The sequence below is a fragment of the Adiantum capillus-veneris genome, chromosome 18 (assembly GCF_014529385.1).
Source record: "Adiantum capillus-veneris isolate H3 chromosome 18, ASM1452938v2, whole genome shotgun sequence".
Taxonomy (NCBI): domain Eukaryota; kingdom Viridiplantae; phylum Streptophyta; class Polypodiopsida; order Polypodiales; family Pteridaceae; genus Adiantum; species Adiantum capillus-veneris.
In genome coordinates, this window is record NC_140948.1 from 20,395,786 (window position 1) to 20,418,758 (window position 22,973).

At 39.9% G+C, this 22,973-nt stretch overlaps 1 protein-coding gene and 1 pseudogene across 1 annotated transcript; both read right to left on the reverse strand.

The window, feature by feature from the left end:
• Positions 1 to 206: 206 nt before the first annotated feature.
• On the reverse strand, positions 207 to 695 carry LOC147435316 (uncharacterized). The gene has a single exon (XM_086488235.1). It carries the CDS (start codon positions 693 to 695, stop codon positions 207 to 209), a length of 489 nt encoding a protein of 162 aa, XP_086344361.1.
• A 9,153-nt stretch (positions 696 to 9,848) lies between these two features.
• On the reverse strand, positions 9,849 to 11,596 carry LOC147435317 (uncharacterized; annotated as a pseudogene).
• Positions 11,597 to 22,973: the final 11,377 nt, after the last annotated feature.

Sequence of the window (22,973 nt, forward strand, 5' to 3'; positions counted from 1 at the left end):
GCTACTGTCCTGTGATTTCCTTCCCACACATAGAACATTCTACCACGCAGTGACTCTAGTTGAGGCTGCAAAGCTAACTCCTCTTCATAATCTTTATTTATGTCTTTCCAAATAGGGTCCCAAGTGTCAACAATATCGGCTATTTAAAAAAGAAACAAGACTCCAGAAAATGTCAAACAATTAAAAGAAAAACAAAAAAAACCAATTCACAAAATCACTCCAAAATAGTAATGATTACCTGTCAACAATGTTTGTTCCTTTTGACATGTTTGCAGTGAAACAATAAAGGCACCTTTTTCCTTTATGTAACCCTCTCTGGAAAATGCAGCTTTTAATCCAGAAACGTCCGATCTAAGGCCACGGACGCGAGCATATGGAATGAGTCTACACAAAGGCACTAGTGGACACTCAAAACAACTAAAAACCCTTGTGGTTTTGAGAATGTCCTCTCCTCTATCCATATGAAAATGACTATCATCTTCAAAATCAGCAGATGATGCAACCTCAGGTGCAATATGAAATGGAACCAATTCCAAAGCTGCCTCTTGTCTAGCTATTTGAGCATCAACTTCATTCATTGACCCTAAGCCAATGTCAGTACTTTCGCTCTCATCACCAATATTATCATTGTCATCAAAGTCCTCTGTGATTGCCACAGAGCTCACTTGATCACTGCAAATTGGATCAATAGCCATAGGTCCTTTTCCTTTTCGACGAGAACATCTCTCAATTGGAGGACTACAGACATATTTTCACATAAAATAATTAATAACCCTTTCAAAATAACTTTTACCTAAACAATCATAATGAACTATTATTTGTTTGAGGTATAACCAAGTAGGACCATTTTCCTATTAAATCCACAATGTCACCCAATAAGGCACACCTTAAATCAATTCAAAGCTTTCAAACAAGATTAAATAACCAAATTTAAGAATGTCAACTTCCTAGTATAAACTGGATTTGATTAACAATTGCTCATAACAATCTGCTTTTTGGCAAAATCATGACATTTACATCAATTGTCGACACTAGAATAGATATCAATATTTGACAACCAAAGAGAATGTATAATCATACAAAAACATAGTCGAGAACTTTTGCTTTACTTAAAAAACAGGAAAATTTATCAAATATCCCTCTAATTTCAAAATCTTGCAAAGCACCCCAAAAATTAGGTCATTTTTTTCAAAATGCCCTTCAAATTTATCGAAATATGTGTGACCAATTACATGACAAATTTTGGACAATATTTGAATAACCTAGCCAAAATAGATACAATGGAATTTTCGTAGTTATGGTAATTTTTTTAAAAAAAAATCATGCAAAAAAAAAGGCCCCTCACTCGCCCTTGAAGCTGGATAGCTGTCGGAACTGTTCCGCGCCGGCGCGGAACAGTTCCGACAGCTATCCAGCTTCAAGGGCGAGTGAGGGGCCTTTTTTTGCATGATTTTTTTTTTAAAAAAAGAAAAAAATCCGACCTGCAATTGGTTGGTCGGCGTCGTGGCGGCATTCTGAGGTCTGATCCTTGGTCAAGAGGGGGAACGCAAGTGGTAAGAGTGAGTCCTGCTTGAACTCTGCATTACATAGAGTATTGCATCACATAACAATATATCAATAATTTATGGAAAAAAACCTTCCAGAGCATTTCCGCTGCTGCTCTACATCTTGCATCAGACTAACCGGTTCGTTGCTGCAACCATTCCGCGCCGGCGCGGAATGGTTGCAGTAGGGAACCAGTTATGAAGCTTGTTGTTTTGGGCATGCCACGGCCGGCAATAGCTTAATAGAATAGAATTGCATGGATCTCTCACCTGCGGCCTTAACTGCATGACTCTCTCTCTCACCTGCGGCCCTAATTGCATGAATCTCTCTCAAATGCAACCCTTACCATATAAAATTTCAATAGTCAACCTTAAGCAAGGCTTTAATAATTAGGTAATACCATTATTTTCAAAAAAAGCGTGTGCAGAGCTTTATTGACAGTTGAAAATCGTGCGCAGGCCCGCTTGTGGTTTCCTGCTGTAACCATTCCGCGGCGGTGCGGACTGGTTGTAGCAAGAAACTGCCTGGTTGAAAATGGTTGCAGCGCGGATCATTTGCTGCAAGAAAGAGCAAGAAAGGCTGAATAATTTGCTGCAAGAAATGCTGCGCGGAATCATCTGCTGCGCGGAAAGTTTTCTGCAAGAAATGCTGAGAGCTGCAGACTCTAAAACCGGCCTCTGCCACGCAACGTGCCCCAGCCCTGGATCATTGCTAGAACCCTTCCGCGCCGGCGCGGAATGCTTGCAGCAGGGAATTAACTTGTGTAGAGACTAGGAATACTTGCCTTGGCCACCAGCGGACGGCTTGAAATATTCGAAATGACTTCAGCTTCTCTCTCTCTCTTAGAGCTTGAAGAGTATTGCCAACTCCATTCTATCACAGAATGGCGCTCTCTCTCTCTCTCTCTCTGTCTCTCTCTCTCTCTCTCTCTCTCTCTCTCTCTCTCTCACACACACACACACACACACACACACACACACACACACAATAAACCCTGCTTAGCCATGACGAGATGCGCCGCAAGGAAGTATGCCTTTGCTAGGTTTAGACGTTTTTGTGGAGGTTTCACACAACACAAGGTGTGTCCAATAGGACAATCTGTCCACCTGACCATACACAATACAATGATGAGCTTGCCTCGATTGAAAAAAGATCGAGTAAGATTGATAAGTATTTATCGAGGACAATAATCACTTTGTCTTTATTTTCACGCGCCAGAGGAAAATATTTTATATAGACCTATTCACGAGACCCGTTTTGTTAAAAAGAAAACCGAGGTCCAGTGTATTTTAACCGGTTGAAATCCTACAATCCCAGTTAAGTTTTGAGCTTGCCTTGAAGAAAACCGTGAAATTTTCACAGGTTTGTGTAATTACCGGCATAAGCTTCAAATTTTGACAAAAAATAGGGGGAATTTCAAGTGTGTCCTTATTTGGTTAGGACCTATGTTTTTTTCTTGACCTGGTCGAGACATAAAGACACTGACAACGACTCTATTACCAAAGATGATTATCATTATAGAATTTTTTTGTGCTCATATAAAAAACAAACGCCGCGTGTAATATTTATGACATTATTAATTATTTGAAATAATACCTTTTATAGTGGCGAGTATTTTTCTTACTTTAATCTACATATATTCTATCTATTGGGCCTGCGTGACATACTTTACATATGTATCTTACAAGACATATCTTTTGTTAGCAATGAGCAGACACATTACAATCTACGGACCCCAACGAGGTCAAAAGCTTGTTCTGCTATTTGACAGTCGGTTTCAAGAGATCAAGGTTGACACTCTAAAACAACATTTTGATATCCCAAGTGGACATTTTTCTCTGTGTCCCCTAACATTGTCTGGAGATAATGGTCATCTTCAACGTGGAGAGAACAATGTTGGTGAGCCAATTTACACCCTTGACCATGAAGTTTCACAGTTCTACAAGATTCTTGCCACCGCTGATTTATTTCCTAATGTTGTTGGTTCAAAAAATTCACCTATAGTTATCAAAGAGCAAAGTACCGACTTGGGGCGTCCATGTGTGAGTGTTATTGACATAATCAGAACCCTACCATTACAAACAAACCTTTTAGTGGCCTTGAGTCAAGTTCAGAATGTTATGCAAGTGTCGGAGATCCCATGTCAATATGATGGGTATGTTGCTTTTGAGCTGCCACCACAAGGTGAAAGCTCAAGTATGAACGGTATGGAACAACGTTTTGATGGGCATTCCTGGGTGGAATATGTGACGTGCAGTAGTGATTTGTTCAAAGGTGTTGTGCGCTTTAGTAGATGTTGTGGCCATTTGCGATGTGTTAATCTTGATTGTAGTTATCAATTGAGAACAAAACTTCCAAATGAGAGTCAGTGGAAGGGACGATTGTCACGAGCACCTCAACGGGGATTAATTGGAGCTGAATTTGGCAAGCTTCTGTGTGTCCATTGTCATCAGATGCCAGAATGTGTAAATACTTGTGCTGCAATCATTTATTACTGCATCCCAATTGAAAAGGAAATTGTGACTAGATGTGCAATTCATCTTGGTTATCACAAGCATCCAGTGGTCGAGGGAAAAAGTAGAGCTACAGATAAAGTTATTTCCAGAGCTTTGCTTGTACGGGCGGCTTTAGATCCTTTGACTACAGCCAAATAGTTGGAGAGAGTAACAATAGAAGAAATTGTAATGGATAGTCTCATGGGCCTAAGTTCCTCTAAGAATACTCCCTTAGCTGAAGATGAATTTGCTAGGTTCCTTGACACTGTGACTCCACTCTCTAATAAGCGTCGTGTGCAACAGAGTTTGGAAACAGCCAAAAAAGCCAAAGGTATCACTTCAATGGGATTTGAGTCCATATTGAAATTAAAGAGCAATAGCCGATACCCATACCTGCATAGTGTTCTATTTCCAGGTCAGTTAGAAGCCAAGCAACAACCTCACGTTTTCAAAATGTCTACAATGGGTCCTGGTAGTGGGGTGGACTTGGTGAATCGTATGCGTCCCGGAGGTAACTTGCAGGATATGTGGGTGCACTTTGACCATGTGCATAGAGTGGATGGATGGCCTACTATGTCAGCACATGTATATGATCCATATGTTCGAGAACTTTTAACATTTGCAATATGTGAATTTACAGTTGAAAATAAACATGCACAGATGGAGTTTTGGAGAATTCTTAACAAGGTGGTGATGGATCTGGGATTTGAGAAACCAGAGTTTAGAGGTTTCATGGCAGATGAAGCTAATGCAAATTGGATTGCTGTTCGTACTGTTTACTTTGGCGGTGCAAATAAGAAAATGCCTGAAAAAGAAAGATCATGTGTGTTCCATTGGGAGAAAAGTATGGTTAGGCATACTTCAAAGTGTATACGTCCCTCTTACCAAGAAGAGCACAAACTTAAATGCCGACAGTGGATGCATGCCTCCACAGAGAGTGCTGCAAATGTTTGTAAAGAGGAGCTTAGACAATTTTGGCGGGCTGGGCATGCCATTGAGTGAAAGATTCCATCATTAGAGACATGGTTGTCTTGGTGGGATGTAAGAGTCCCTCACTGGGGAGATAGATTTGTTTGTCAAGATGTAGCAGGTGCTTTTGTGCCAAGAACCAATCTTGCTGAGGCAAAACATGCAAGCATGCGTGGAGCTATTGGATACAAGTCTAGTATTGGTTTGTATGAAGTAACATGTGCAGATATGGCTCTAGCTGTGTTGCAGAGTGTTAGGTACAATGCATACCTTAAAGGGATTAACACATGCACTGGACCAGGGGTGGCAGATTTGGCTGCAAGGTTTATGAGTCAGCAAGCTGCTGGTGGGTCAGGTAAGAAGCTTATAGACCTAGCACATTCTTCTTTGTAGGAGATGCGCATGCCAAGTCCTGAGACAAACAGAGATTCAATGAGGGAAAAGAGTGTTAGAAGATCTAGACCAATATTGGAGGACCCTAATGAAATACTAGAAGATGACAGTCACAGACCTGAGTATGTGACAGTCACAACGGCAAATGGGCTACGTAGGCAGAACCAGGATTCCACAACTCCCCTTATGTGGTTGGAGCAAAAAGTGTCTCGGACTGTGTGGGAAATTAGGCGTACTGAGCCTGGGAGAAAAATGACATGCTTCGGTGTTCTTGCAGATCATAGTACAAGATGTGGGAGGTTTATTAATGAAATGGAACCTTCAGTGAAACACGGAGTTCTTGCACCAAGCTTTTGGGGAAGGCGAAAATATCCTGCAAGAGGATCCAATTCGGGAGGCATTATCGAGGGGTTTGTATGGTTCTGCAACAGTAGTCACACTCATACCTGGAATGTGGATGACCTGATTGTTGGTCCTCTAGGACCTGCACCTGGGACTTGGATTGTGGAAGAGGGCACTAATCTGCAACCATCTGAAGTTGAAATGTTATTGAACAATGGGTTTGTTCTTAAAGAAGCACATGCAAATGCTGAGTGCAGCCGCAATGTTAGAACATGTGTTAGCACACCGAGTTCATTTCGTCCAAAATATAGGGATGGAAAACTTGTTAGATGGAGATCAAAACTTACAAGAGATTTTCAAGATAGGATTGCGCAGAGAAGAACAATGGCAGCCAAATTAGTAAGGGAGGTAATCGTGGTCCCCAATGTATCACATGTGTTTGATGTTAGTACAACTGGGTCAGTGGAGAAAGGTCTTACGTATGCTGTCACACTTGCAGACTTCCCTCGATGCTCGTGTGAGGATTTTCAAAGACGTGATAGCAAACGTGTAGCATACGTGCCTTGTAAGCACATCTACTTTGTGTTTTTTAGAATATTGGGTTTGGACTCCATTGCCCATGAGTTTGTGCATCAATCTGCACTTACAAAAGTAGAGTTGTTCCAAGCTTTGGGAGGTTCTCGAATAGCATCATAGGTTATGTAGTTCATGTGTCGACATTTTTGGGAGATGTACATGCCAAATTTTTGGTGGACTGTTTTGGAGAGGATTATCTAGAATTGCGCTACGCTATGTGTCGAGTATACAATTTTATAAATTTTATGAATAATTCTGAAATCTAACTTTGTGTCCATCCATCGGTTCATGAATTTGTGGTACTAAAAATAACATGCATGGGATAATTATTTTCTTTCACAATTGTTGCTCTTGTGCAAATTTACCCTCGAACTTGCTCGGAATGTGCCTTCGCTCGATTTTTTTGCTCAGTGATTAGAAAGCCTCATAAATTGGCAATGCACTTCCACAAACAAACAAAAGTATATGTAGTTATTATGCATGTAATCAAAATTTAATATATGGATCTAATAACATTAGACGTAATTCTTACGCAAGATACATAAATGCCAAAAAGTGAAACACAACATAAAGATCAAAAACACAAAAGTAATGTCAATGTAGTAGGAGCGAAGTCTCACTAGTCATCATAAGGGTCGACACGCGATGGCATGTCACCCTCATCCTCAACATCTAGAGAGGTAGATGCCTCCTCTCGGCTTCGCTTTTTAGGGCAAAGCAATGGAACCACATAGTCTCTAATAAGAGACTCATCGGTGTCAAGCGCAGCACATGCTCATTCAGATGATAAGCATGCAGCCAAAACCGGAGCTGTACCACACCCAAGCTCCAAACAAATACCTCCACGTCGACAAAGCAGCTCAACAAAAGCTGCAACAAAAGCCTGGCTCCGCTGCATCTCACCCCGCACCGGCATCCCTGATCCTGATCGAGCCAAGGAAGGCTCCGGAAAATGGTGTGTCATGAACGAATCTGAAGGCTGGAGACCCAAGCGAGAGAACATAGTGGTGCTCTCAGCCACAAAGCATGCTGGCTGCATCCCAATCCTGTGTACCATAAGTAGCATAGAGCACTGACACTGCAAATCAAATTACAAAACCACAACATTGAAGAAACATTGAAGAAAGAGCCTCAACAAAACTATACAATACTGAAGTGAAAACAATACCTGAATTCGACCAGATAAACTCTCAACATATCCATATGAACTATGATGGAGCACTATAATGAGACGATGTACCACCATCTGTGAAGCACGACAGAACCTCTCCACCCATCCAATAACCTCTCCTATTCATAGGTTCTTGTAAGAAAAAACTATCGATATTATGAAATAATATTAATGGAAGTAATCAAACACAACACAAATACCTGCAATAGAAGCCATAATGAGTAGCCATCCAGAATCTGCAAGTGTAGAAAAAGTCAAATGGATAGCAGATTGTACATGCTCCTTAGTGCAAATATCCCAACGAGATGGAGAAGAAGAACCAATATGCAATCCATCAAAAGGAAGATCCAAGAAGACAAAATCTGCGGCCCACGAAAAATACTTTCCCCCACAAGTGTATTGCACTCCGCTTGAGCGAACTCGAGACATATGTTGATGCACAAGATTCCACGATGCATTGCGAGTACCCTCTCTATAGTTTGCAGCGATAGAAATGTAATCGCCAACAATAGCAATACATCGTGTATCAACATGAAGCATTGGGTAATGCAAACGAGACTCCAAAACATAGACAAATTGTATGCTCCTCCTAACAACAATCAAGCCCGAGGAGTCTGCGACAACATATTTATGATATGTGAACTTTTTCACAAAGTATTAATAAAAGTCGACAATAAAATTTTTGACACTTACCATGCTCTAGAACATCCTTCACAATAGTGGTATCAACCACAGTCTCCATCCTCTCACTAGACAAGTGGACACCTTAAAAGACATATACAACAGTTTTTGAACCTACAAGAATCAAGAGCATGAAAACATAAAAGTTAAAGAATGACATAAGCATACCTGGTTGTCTCGCCTCTGAAGTAGCAGGTGGTGGTTGTCTCGCCTCTACTGCTGCATCCCTAAGCATGGTTTCTCGAAGCTCTTTCTCTCTCTCAAGGATGTGACCTTGCACCATATCTAACCACCATGGACATGTATCTCTCTCCCATGTTGTCAAAGTGGGCATGCTAGGGGGATACATATATGTGTCCTTTGACGCAGTCTGTGCCCACTGTCTCACCACAAATGGGAGAGTTGGCAAGATCCCCTTTGAAACCAAAAGTGACAAAAACCTAACAAGAAACAAAAACATTGAACACATGACTCGATAGTGACATACAAAGCAGGATCAAAATTGTTACAAACCTGTAAGCCAATCGTTGAGCTGCCATTCGAAAAGTATCAAATTTCTTGAGTGCTTGTTTCTCTACATCTTTGCTTTTGGCCTCCAAAGAAACCTCCAAAGGATAGAGAAAAGGCCTAGCTTCAAACTTAATTTCATCAAAGTAGAACCCCAATGTGCATTCATGTGGCAATGGTGCCCGTCCTGGCACATTTGAATTGTCCAAAACAAGTTGTGTTGCTCTCTCATAGACACGAGCAAGGTAGCCCTCTCTACGCAGCCAACTACAAATTTAAAAAAAGCAAAGTTGTGTTATTTAAACAAATATTATCTCTTAGACAAAGCAAGCCAAACATTAAATAACTAGTAAATCATACTCACTGTCGAAACAAATTATCTCCCTTCTTCAAACCAAAAGCAATCCTTGTGATCTTATCAGACTCGAGTAATGAAACCCATTTGATTTTATTCTGCATAGGGGCATCATGGAGTGCAATCAAGTTTAGCTTCTCTAAAGTTGCCCAGCTGTCATGTACCCATTTGAGTGACATAATCTTTGCCAACCAGTCTGTCCCAAGATTGGGATCCAAAATATTCAAGAGCTACAACACAATACAAAGAGCATGAAGTTTTACTTCACATCCATAACAACAATGAACACAATGACTATTGCTTGATTATTTGGTGAAGTGTACCTTTCCAATGCGTTCTTGATATTTATGTATTATCTCACGAGGAATGCTCTTCTCCTCCTTCTTCACATCCTCTACAGGCATTCCTTGCTTGAGTTGAGTCAATCTAGACTCTTTCTCTTTAGTTATTTGAATCTAAAAAAGAAATCAATTTTTCTAAGAGTTATTCAAATGACTTAAAAATAATTTGCAAGCAAAAAAAAAACAAAACTCACATCATAAACTAGCATGCCAAGGTAGCGTCGTGTGAGTGGATACCAAGGTTCTGCACCTTTAGCATACTTTCTTTGCACAGATGCAATTAGTTTCTGGTCTTTGTGGGGGAGAGTTTTTAGGTAGCTTTCATGTTCATTTGCACATATGTGATTGGTGTTCACAATCTCATCCCATATGTGAGTGGTCACCAAAGCATGCATATTCATACTGCAAAAACCCATATTGATTTGTTTCCATGATAAAGTATTCAACAACAAGATATATGCTTTAGTAGATACTCACACATTCATTCGTTGCAAGCTACTCAGCAATGCAATCTCAGGAACCTTGGTGGGATCTATGATAGTACAAAGGACCCTACAATGTCTCTCCTTTGAGGTGGAAAACTTCTCTTTGATAGCTTCAGTCCATGCAAGCGTGCGATGGTTTCCCTCCCAAACATAAAATATGCGGTCTGATAGATCTGCAAACCTTGGTTGGATTTTGAGCTCCAACTCATACTCCTCATTGATTTCTGTCCAAAGAGGATCCCACTTTTCCTTGATGTCATCTTCAAAACAAGAAACCAAAATTAGTGAATTCAAAAAGAATTTTTAAAATAGAAATTCACTTAACAAATTTAAGAAGCTTCAACTTACCTGTAGCAATGGTTTGCTCTCTCTTAAATGTCCAAAGTGAAACAATGAAAGCTCCCTTTTCTTGCATATATCCTTCCCTTGCAAAATCCGTTTTTAATCCACCTAAATCATCTCTTAAACCTCTGACTCTAGCATATGGAATCAACCTACACAATGGTATAGGAGGACAGTCAAAGCAACTGAACATACGTGTGGTCTGAAGTACATCGGCACCTCTATGCATAAAAATATTTTGCTCCTCATCAATCTCTGTAGCTGCAATTACCTCATCTCGCATTTCCCAAGGGATAATTTGAAGTTCATTTTCTTCGGGAGCAATGTGTCATCAATTTCGTGCATAGACCCTTGGTCAACATCCACAGAGTGAATCTCTTCCTCTTCAATTCCATGACACTCTGACATTTCTGTTACTGACACTGATGACACCTGTTCACTACTTTCAAGTGGTTGTGTAGACTTTTCATTACGTAGACTTTTCTTTAATCTTCCACGAGATGGACTACAAATAAAATACACAATCAACATCTGAAAAAATTTGTACATTGCCTCTAAACATGAACTTTAACATGCATGTCTATAAGCAATGAAAACTTGTCTCTAAACATGAATGTTAACATGCATGTCTATAAGCAATGTTAACATGAATGTTAACATGCATTTCTATATGCAATGTTACATAGTCCATTGGAGGAGACAAAAAATAAAGATTGAAGACAAAAAATAAATACTATCTCCAACAAAACATTGCTTGTAAAGATGCACGCTAACATGTAACATGTATGACTAGAACCTTTTTTGTGCATAAAAATAAATTCTAGAAAAATAACAATATATTTTTCTACTCTAATGAAACATTGGTTTTAAACATGCATGTTGACATGCAGGTCTTTAAGTTGCCCTTCAATAAAATACACAATCAATCTTTGAAAATATTTGGACAGCACCTCCTTTGAATGTGGAACGAAATTTCAAAAAATATAACAATCCAATGGACACCTCACATGAGGGTTTCTTAATATTGAATGTAAAAAACAAAAATAATCTCTTTTGAAACATTAATCACTTTTCTCTAAACATGCATGTTAACATGCAGGTTTTTAGACACTAATTGACTTGAAAGCTTGGATGATTTGAAAGCTTTTTTTTATATGTAAACATCGTCTCTAGGCATTCATATTAACATGCAGGTCTTCAGACACTAAATAAAATTTAGCAAGCTACGGGTAGTTCTAGAAGCAATTTTCTTTTGTAAAAATAGATACATTATTTTTTATACAATTTGCTTTTAGGCATGCACATCGACGGGCACCTCTACATGTATAATAATGACATAAAAAAAATGGTGAGAAAATGTACCTTACAGGAGGGCGTCCTTTACGTCCCGCCATTGCTCCTCTCCGATTTTTTGGTGATGTTGGCATAGAGATGCAAGCTTTGGGTCGATACTCGGATGACAGATGCTGTAACGCTCAGACTTCGCAGGTGCTTTCTCACCTGCATGTGCAACTCAGACTCATAACCATATTTTGAAAGCCTCAAGAGACCGAAATGAACCGTTTTCCAAAACCTTGAAACCATGACAGAGAAATCTTCACACGTCAGAATAGTCAATTATATACATGCATATACATGTGTTTGTGTCTATACATGCATATACATGTGTTTGCGTATAAAATTGACCTGAAAGAAATAAAAGATCTGAGATCAACTACATTCGTCCAACATTCGTCATAAATACAAGGAGATCACAGAATAAATTCGGGCTCTCCAATTCTTTGCTACTTTCAATTGAGAAGTCTTAGACATGAGCCACTGCCCTCTCAATTTCACCTCTTTGGGACAACTATACTATTTAGTATAGTATAGCAGGAGGTAGCTCATTCTTCTGTTAATTAAACCCTCTTTCTTTAATTCTTTCAATGAGTGGCGCCTCCATCATACTTCAAATTCTGCATATTTTCTTCACCACTTTAGCACCAATTCTCCTCCACTTCGTCAGAAGCAGAAAACCTCCCACCTCCGCATAGGCCTTGTGCATCAAGGATCCACCATTTTTTTATTTCTTTGGTACCCAACTCCTCATTGATCATCTGGAACTACCCATTTTATCATCTGCGGACTACCCATTTTTGCTCTAAACTCCACAATTTTTACCTTGTTGCAACCTAGTAGGCATGCTCCTCCACACCATGGAGTCTATTAAACTCAAAGTGACCGCCTCTCAATCAGAGGGATCCATATCAAACAGAGATGTGGTGGAGGTCCTACATACTCCCAGAAGAGCGTATGCGACAAGGAGGTCCTTATCCAACAAAACGATTCTCGAAAAGACAGGGTTCTCCACAGATAAGGTAGATACATCACAATCAAATAAGGAGGACAAAGAGTGCTTCTCTTGTACACCTTCAAAGCTTTCTTATTGGAGCTTTGATTGATTTTGATTGATAAAATGATGAGAGACAGAGAACGAGGGGGGAGGGGGGGCAGCAGGGCAAACGAAAAGGATTTCTTCTTCCCCTCTTTGGCTGTCCCTCTCTTCTCTCTCTTTTTCGGTTGCCCGTCATCTCTCCCAATCCTTCAACACTAGACGGGAAGGAAGGTTCTGGTCTGGTCAGCACCATCATCAAATCACACCCTCCCCACCTCTCTCTCTCTCTTTCTCTCTCTAAAAGCTACCTGTAGGCTGTCTCTCACAAAATCACAAGTTGTCACTCTCTATATGCTCTACTACTCTCTAGTGTCGGCTTGCCAGACTGACTGCCACAACGGCCAGCACTAAGCAGTTTAGAATTCTCTCCTGAGTCCTCCTCTGTTCAGTGTCCCGCCCTTGCGACGATTCCATCCTCTTATTGGAGTCCTAGAGTCGGAGTCCTACAGTCTAGTAGGGAGTCTGTGCTTCTCTTATTGGAGCTTTCTTTCTCTCTTAATTGAAACGCAGTAAGTATTGAGCATCACGCATCATACCTTTTGCTCACAATCCAGAGTGGAGTAGTGATTTTGAGTTGGTGGAGTAGTTATTTGTCTTGAACGACGTTTTTGGTGCATTCATTATTTTAATTTTTAATAATTTTCAATCATTAAATGTTCACGCTGCTGTTTTTTAAGAAGTTTATATTAAATCTAATTGTATATATTTTTTTGAAAACATGTTGAAAAGAAAATCGTCACTAATGTGTCTTGAATTGCGGACAGGATATGGAATAATCATTTATGGCAGCAGGATATAGACAGGATATGGAATAATCATTTATGGACAGGATATGCAACGTGCGATTCTACATTTATGGCAGCAGGATATAGAATAATCATTTGCATGAGAATCATGAAACGAGAATCATGAAACGTTTTTGTTGCAAAAAAAATTTAAAGTTTATATTAAATCATTTTTATTTATTTTTGTAAACATTAAAAAACATATTTAGATTTGTTAAAAAGGGATTCGTCATATTTGAAAGCTGTTGTGTCATTCTAGTGGATTGCAGCTACAATGGGTCGTCAGATTACTATCTATGGTCTAGTTCGTGGTCAAAAACTTTTGTTACTTCTTGAAAACAGATTCCATGAATTACCTCTGTAGTCAGTGAGAGAAAGTTTTGGCTTGTTTACCAGTTCGTTTACTCTGCACCCATTAACATTGAATGGTGAACATGTAAAAATGGAATCCTCGAGGTCAGGTTCTGGTGAAGAGGTCTTTTTACTGGATCATGGAGTGTGATAGTTTTTTAAAGTTCGAATAACAAACACTCATGAACGTCAAGGCTCCCTGGGAAGTGAAGCTTCTCCAATAGTTCTGGATATTGGTTCAAGTGCTGTCACAAAGAATCAGACCAGTTTCATGGATATAATTTGATCAATGCCCAATAAAAACAATCTTCATTCTGCTTTAAAGAAGACTAATGAAATTGTTCAATGTAAGGAGATTCCTGCTCAATACGATGGATATGTTGCATTTGAATTGCCACCAACAAGAAACGAAAATACAATGGTTGGCATGGAGTAGCGTCATGATTGTCATTTGTGGACAGAATATGTCACTTGTAGTAGTGATTGCTTTCCTGGTGCCATTCGCTTCAGTAGGTGTTCAGGTCATCTCCGTTGTGTCAATGATTCATGTCCTTTCTATTTGTGAGCAAGAGTTCATAATGAATCACAATGGCATGGTCGTCTCTCTAAAGTTATTTCCATTGGAATATTGACACCTGAGCTGGGGACAGTGGTTTGTGTCCATTGCAATCAAATGCCTTTTTGTGTTGCAACATGTCCTGCTGTTATTTATTACTGTTTGCCAAAAGATAAGCAAAGAGTTAGTCGATGTGCTATTCATATGGGAGATCATAAGCACCCTTGTGTTCAGGGAAAGAATAGGTCTGATGAGAAAATGATAGATTAGCTTCTGCAAACTAAAGCAAACCAAGATCCTTTCACAACTGCCAAGCAATTAGAACGTGTTGCTACCCAAGACATGATATTAGATAAGCTTGTGATGAAAACTGCTGGAAAAAATGACTCTATTGAAGATGGAGAGTTTTCAAAATTTCTTGATACCATTACTCCTCTATCTAACAAGCGAAGAATAGAGAGGAGCTTAGAGATTGCCAAGAGGTCAAAGCATTTCAGTGCAAAAGGTTTGGAAGCTGTCCTAGACCTCAAGAGCAGGTGTAGGTATCATTTCATTCATAGTCTACTTTTTCTTGGACAGCTTGGAGGTTCAGAGGAGCCACATGTGTTCAAAATGTCGATCATAGGTCCAGGGAGTGGAGTTGACTTGGTGAATAAGATTCGTCCAGGAGGAACTTTAGAGAAAATGTGGGTTCACTTTGATCATGTGCACCGTGTTCAAGGGTGGCCAACAATGTCTGCTCATGTCTACGACCCATTTGTGCGTGAATTAATGACAATTGCCACCTGTGAATTCACTGTTGAAAATAAATTTTCTCAAATAGAGTTTTGGAAAATGATAAATAAAGTGGTGCAAGATCAAGGGTATGAAAAGCTAGAATTCAGAGGGTTTATGGAGATGAAGCAAGTGCAAATTGGATTGCTGTTCGGACTGTTTACTTTGGTGGGGCAAAAACAAAAATACCTTCCAAAGAACGATCATGTGGCCTTCATTGGGAACAGTCCATGATTCGACATGCAGTGAAATGTATCCGTCCATCTTCACAAGAGGATCGCAAAATCTTGTGCCGAAAATGGCGGAGTGCACCATCTGAGAATCAAGCAGACATTTGTAAAGAAGATCTACACCAATTTTGGAAGGCAGGGCATGTTGTCGATGGAGAGATGGCTTGTTTAGAGACTTGGATGGCTTGGTGGGATGTAAGAGTACAACATTGGGGAGGGAGATTTGTAACACAAGATGAGTCTCGAATTTTTGTGCCCACAACAAACTTGTCTGAGGTTAAGCATGCAAGCATGCGTGCATCTATTGGTTAGAAAGAGAAAATTAGCTTGAATGAGGCAGTTGGTGCAGACATGGCAATGGCAGTGCTACAAAGCGTCAAATACAATGCTTATCTAAAAGGTGTTAGGTCTGCTACTGGTCCTTAGATCAATGATCTCGCAAAACGATTTTTGGGCCGATCATCAACAACATCGGCTTCCAAATCCCTCATTGACTTGACACACTCTTCAATGTATGAGATGGGTTTTCAAAGCCCTGAAATGAATAGATCTCTCTTGCGAGAGAAGAGTGTTAAGAAGAAGCGACCAACATTTGTTGATGCAGATGAGCTGCTTGATGAAGACATTCATAGACCAGAATTTGTGACAGTTATAGAGCCGGTTGTAGGGCCAGATGTGCATCCAGAGACTAGCTGTGGAGTTGGCAAATATTGGCACGAGGTTAATGTTCCAAAGACACTTTGGGCTATAAGAAGAATTGAGCCTGGTCGAAAGATGACTTGCTTTGGGATGGTTGATAATCAGAGTGTTAGATGTGCACGATACATCAATGAAGGGAATGACGATGTCACACATGGAACTACTGCTCCATGCTTTTGGGGACGCAGAATGTATCTTGCCTCTGGTTCAAATCCAAGTGGTTTAGTTGAAGGTTTTGTGTGGTTTTGCAACTCCAATAACATGCATACATGGTGGATACATGAAATGATTGTAGGGGCTCCAGGGCCAGCACCAGGTGTTTGGCCTGTAGCGCAGGGAACACAATTTTTGCCAGTTGAGCTGGAGCACTTGCAAGCAAATGGATTTGTCCTTCAATTGACAACAAAAGCTACCAATTTAGGTAGTGTTTTTGCGATCAAGAAATAGTGTTCCCAGTGCCTTCCGTCCTAGGTATAGGGATGGGAAGATTGTTAAGTGGAGATCAAAGCTGACAAAAGATTTTCATACAAAGATTGCTTTGGGGAGCACACTTGAAGCAAAATTGGTGAAAGAAGTGATTATTGTGTGCAATGAAACACATGTTTTCTATGTCTGTACAGAGGGGTCCAAGGCAAAGGGGATAACATACTCAATGACAATCTCTGATTTTCCATGATGCACATGCGAGGACTTCCAAAAGAGAGAATAAAAAAAACAGACCTATGTGCCGTGCAAACACATGTACTATGTATTTCTTCATATTCTTGGGTTAGACTCACATGCCCATGAGTTCATGCACCAGGCTGCTTTATCCAAGGTAGAAATTTTTCAGGCTCTGGGGGGAACTAGGGCAGTTGTGTGTCCTTAGGATACTTACACAACATGATGTTCAAATTATATACTGGACACCGTTGCAATATTTTTTTATGGGCATTTACGTTAACCATCAATCACCATCCTAGGAGTTTTTAGGTTGCAATTTTGAAATTTTTGGGAAATGTCGAACGTAAGGCTTCGAACACATAAACTTTCCGTGTATTTAATATATTGTTGTCGTTTTTTGTTGGCATTTGGATTTACTACTAGCTTCTATCCTGGGAGTTGATAATTTTTGCATCTTTTGGCTTTGCCTTGTAAGCAATTGCGTGAGTTCAGTTCCTTAGTATGCTCTCGACTATATTTTGTTAAAAATTATAGGTCGTCAGTAGCAATGTGTTTAAATGTCTACACTCTTTTTGCATTCCTTACCAACAATCGTGGTAAGGGAGTTCATGGTTTTGAATATATTGGCTTTACCTTGTACGACAACACAGTTCTAAATCATATGGGTTTACCTCGTAAGAGGCACGGTAAACTATTAGTTTATTTCCTTGGAAACTATTAGTCATCAGCAAATATGCGTCTAAATGTTTTCAATGTCTTTGCTCGATTTAGTGCTCACTCAGATTTGTTTGTTGCAGTAGTTTTTTGTGGGCATTTACGTTAACTATCAATCACCATCTTAGGAGTTTTTAGGTTGCAATTTTGAATTTTTGGGATACGTCGAACATATAAGACTTCGACCACATAAACTTTCCATGTATTTAGTATATTGTGGTCGTTTTTTGTTGGCATTTGGATTTACTATCAGCTTCTATCCTAGGAGTTGACAATTTTTGCATCTTTTGGCTTTACCTTGTAAGGAATTGCGTGAGTTCAGTTACTTAGTATGCTCTCAACTATATTTTCTTAAAAATTATAGGTCATCAATAGCATTGTGTTTGAATGTCTACATTGTCTTTGCATTCACTACCAACAACCGTGGTAAGAGAGTTCATGGTTTTGAATATATTGGCTTTACCTTATACGACAACATAGTTCTAAATCATATGGGTTTACCTCGTCAGAGGCACGATAAACTACCAATTTATTTCCTTGGAAACTATTGGTCATCAACAAATATGTTTCTAAATATTTTCAATGTCTTTGCTCGATTTAGTGCTCACTCGGATTTGCTCGCTATATGAATCCTTTGGCTTTTCTTTGGAAACTATTGGCCATCAACAAATATGTGTCTAAATGTTTTCAATGTCTTTGTATTTGTTTGCTCGGTTTAGTGCTCGCTCGGATTTGCTTGCTCGGAGATTGGGATTCTTCGTATTGAATATGTTTAGGTCAAAATTTGTCAAGTTTAGCAAAACAAAATTGACTGCTGTAAATAATCAGGATTATTTACTTTTATACTTTTTGGGCTTGAAAATGGTACCTTCACCTCACCTATCACGTATACACACCTATTACATGCCACATTTCAAGTATGAGCCAAAATGATCAATGGTAACTTAAAAAATCATCAAAAAACGCAAAGAAGTCCTTCCAATCCAAATTTTGAGTTATCTGTCACATTTTTTGATCCAAATCACCTCATATCTCATACACAGAGTCTACATCATTCCTAGAACCAAGTTGCACAAAAAAATGTTCATTTTGATAAAAAAGTTAATAATTACAATTATTTACTTTTTTGCCAAGATCGTGCGAAATTGCATCTTTGACTTCATAGGACCAAAGCACATGATGTTCCAAGCCCACTGACCAAGTTTGAACAGATTTGAAGCTCAAAATCTCAAAATCCCTTTATATCTACTGTTCTAGAGACTGAAAGCCTAAATCTGGCGCCATTTTCACCCTATGCACTCAAATGAGCCCACACTTCACTTAGAGTATCTAAATGCTATATATTTCAAGCCTATGATGCCAAAAATGCAAAAAATTGAAAAATTTGCTCAGCTCTAAATAACCGCGATTATTTACTTTTGTTGCGAATTTTTTATTGGACTTTATGAATTTGACCTTTACATGTTTTTATGCATCTATGCATGTTCCAAAATTGATTTGAAGCAAAGTGGACTCAATTTGTCAGCAATTCAGGCTGAAGGGCATTTCAGAGCATAATCTGCAGAAAACTGTGGCACTGACTTCCCCTAACAGGAGCAATGCAACATTAGGAGATTTAGGAGGTCTTTTGGAGGGCCTTTTAGAAGAGAGAGGAAAAAGCGCTCCTTCAATGAAAGAGAGCCTACGTTACCTAAAAAAATAGATTGATATTAAGAAAGATATAAAAAAGGTGTCAGTGGTCCTTGAAAACGGGCGCCTTTTCATTCAATGTGAATGTCTCTTTCATGGGGTAGGTGACACTCATTTAATATGGCTTTCGTCATCATTGAAATAAAAAAAATCACAAAACTGTCATTTGGTGTTGGAATTTGAAGCTTTTGACACTGCCAATGTGTCTCGAACGTTCAAAAACCTTAACAACGCCTATCTACTTGCCTCAATCTGACACTCAGAGAGGGAGAAATCGCCAAAAAACCTCTAAAAAGGGGATTACCGTATGGAGAATTCTAGATGACCCTCTACGCGCCATGATCCAACTTTTTTATCTTTTGCCTCACTGAGCATGAAGGGACATTTGGAATTTTCCAGATGGCCTCGCGCGCGCCGTGAGACAAAATCTCCTTTTTAGGGATATTTTGACAATTTCTCCCTCTCTGGGTGTCAAATTGAGGCAAGTAGATGTAAGTTTTTAAGTTTTTGGTCATTTTGGACGCATTGGCGGTGTCAAAACTTTAAATTCTAACACCAAATGATAATTTGGTGATTTTTTTAATTTCAATGATGACGAAAGCTATATTGAATGAGCGTCGTGTACTTCATGAAAACGACACACATTGAATGAAAAAGTGACCGTTGTCAAGGATTTTTGAAAAGTTAACTTCACTTTTTAGAGTGTTCAGTTGTGCTTTTGGACGTACGCAACAAGTGCAAGTATATTTTAAGAACATTTTCTAGAGAGAGAAATAGAATTTCTTAGAAGTCCCTCCAAATGACCTCCGAAATCTCCTCATGGCTGCGGAGAAGGCCAAGAAAAGGGTATCCCAAAAAGAAAAACTACAAGAGCTACCACCATACCAATTGGAACCCAATTTAGTAAAGACGGCAGAAGCAACGTACTTATCCAGAGAACAGCTTGAGAAAAACAATACAATAATTTTCACAAGCAGGTTCAAGAGTGAAGAAGGACACCAGGTAGAGTTGCAACTGCTACCCCAAGAGATCTATGTTGTCGCGACAAAGCCAGAGACAAAAGAAGATAACAAAACGCTCAGCCTCAGGAAATTCTACGACCAGGAACCATGTAGCGTAGATTTCCAGAAAGCCTATGAGTTGTTGTCTTCAATTAAAGAAGCCCAAATTATTGACCAATAAGGGCAGAAACTCGAAGTAGTGATCACAAAGGAAATTGTGGCCGAGGCTCTGAAGTTGCCAACAGAAAGGATGACAATGAGGGCTCGAGATAGGAAGATAGCATGCACCTTTACCAAGGAGACTGCTGCTGCAACCTTTGTTGACCTCATTCAAAGGCAAGAGGAAGAATTAGCATGGTTGTATCATAAGCACTTCCATTTTCTAGCAAAGAGACCGCCAAGGTACACCACACCAAATCATGCAGTTGCGACTACATTCACCCAAGTGTTGAAGTCAACAACCAGGTAGCCGATTGATCACACTCAATATGTGCTGACAATGCTGAAGGGCACCAAGAAAGAGGGTAAGATAACTTATCTGGGTGCACCTAAAGTACTGACAAGAATATCATACCATGCTATTGGCATGGCAAACAATTTTCCGCCTGCCCTAGATCAAAACAGATGGATTGTGTCTGCACAGCCTTCTCCAAGAACCACCTGCTCATCAAAGAGACTTTACAAATCTAATGAAGAATCTGCTGAAAGCTCCCACGAAGCTCATAGCAGCGAGAGCTCAGACAACGAGGAAAGGCGAGCCATAATAGAAGATATGAAAAAGAAAGTTGTAGCTACACACCAAGAAGAACCTCAACAAAAGAAGGCAAGGTTTGAAAGACCTATGAAAGAAGCCGCCAAGCTACAGGAGAGGACCCAAAAAAGTGGGTTCCTAAAGAGATAAGGGGTCCCCAAACTAAGAACTGTGCAAGGAAAGAAGAAAAGGACCCCACATATTTTCTTGAAAGCATGTATGCATAGGCAGAAGCACTCAAATTGAAAGAAGCTCAAGAGGTTGAGAGAAAAGAAAGAGTAGATGCAAAAGACAAACAAAGATAGGTAGAGGCAACGAAACAAAGTGAGATACAGCACGACCAATAAGAGATGTCTCCAAAGCCCATCTCACCTGCTATAACCACAGACCACCCAATGCCAAGCCCTCCCCTTTCACCAAGAGTTAGACCCACTGAGGGCAAGGAAGCCAAAGAAAAGGAGCTTGAACCACAGGAGGCAGCAAGTTGTGAGCAACCCAAGGCAACAAAAATAGAGGCCACCCCTTCTACAACCACCCAACAAGAAACGACCGAGACATCCACAAAGTCTCTAGAAGACAAAGCAATCGAGACAACCGCATAGCCTCAAGTAGAGGTAGAAACCCCACCACAACCGCAAGCAACCACCACGGAACCACCCAAAGAGCTACAAGTTGAAATGGCTGAAACATCCAAAGAGCCTATAGAGTCTGAAGATTGAGAGACAAATGATGGATTCATCCTACAAGTAAAAAAATATGCCAAGCAGATGCAGATGATGATCGAAAAAATATAAACAGTAGCAGTTAGCCGCCGCAGTGCTAAGGCTAGAGAGATGGAGATGGTTATCGATGCTCTACAAGGATATTAGATGACAAAATGAATTTCTCAGATATGCAAAGACAAATCCAAGAGCTGAGAGCTGAAACTGAACAGCACCAGCTAGCAAAAAAGAAGCAACAAAAAGAAATGGAGGAGCTAGGTGAACTTCTAACAAAGTTATTAGATGCATGCAAGACCAAAGACCAACAGCTGATCGAGGTAACAATTGAACTCTTAACCACAACTCTATTAGTACAAAAGATCCAAGTGTAGCTCGATGTAGCAAACATATCTCTGAAATATTTAGAGCAAAGGATCAATGATCAGGCAGCTTTCTTGAGACAGATTAGAAAAAATTCTGCAGTTGTCTCGATCAAAGGTACAGATGAAGTCTACAAGGATTTAAAAAAGAAGAATAAGGATCTCAAGATAGAGCTAAAGCTAGAGAAATCACAGAGAAGAGACCTTGCACTAATGTGGGTACAGAGAGAAGACAACTGCTCAAGGAAATAGCAGAGTTAAAGAGAGCCAACCAGTTGCTATGAGAGGGACAACCAGAGATGTAAGAACAAGTTGGTACCTCAGAGCAACCAAGTATTGAAATTACCTCATTCTCTTTTGCTGAGATGGAAACTTAGCCGACAGAAGGGCTAGGAGGAGAGGAAGATTTCCAGGTACCACTAACAGATGCTGAACAAGTACCCATGGTCCAGCTGTCTAAAGTTGAAGAAGATGCACTTAACGAGCAGGTTGCCCAAGAGACAGATACCAAATGGAAAGCAGAGATGGATTGGGAGTTGAGAGTTCTCCACTCAGTCAATGCCACTCAACTCACTCCCAACCAAATCAATGCACAATGGCATCAACAATCATTGCCATATCCCTTGATCAAGGTAGAGCTCTTACAGGTAAAAGAAAGACTATATAAAGATATGCAGGAAGAAGGTGCAGAGGATGTCCACCCCAAGTGGAGAAAGAGCTGGTTGAACAAGAATCCCAGATATTTGATTATGTTCACAAGAGCACCTGCAACCCTTCAGAAAGACCCAATCTTTTTTCATGTACCATGGGTAAGGACACGGCAAGCACATGAAGCATTGACTAAGAAGCGGCCTACATGGCTGAGCTATCCAAGATTGCCAACTCCAGAGCAGGGAACACCGATAGAGGAATACATGGTGAAAACCCTAACGAGCGCCATGACATTCTTCAAAAGCCTTCCTGATCTCTCATGTGCCTTTCTCTACAAAATTTACCAAATGCTGCTCACATGCATTTAAGCTTTTCACGAGCCAGAGCAAGCA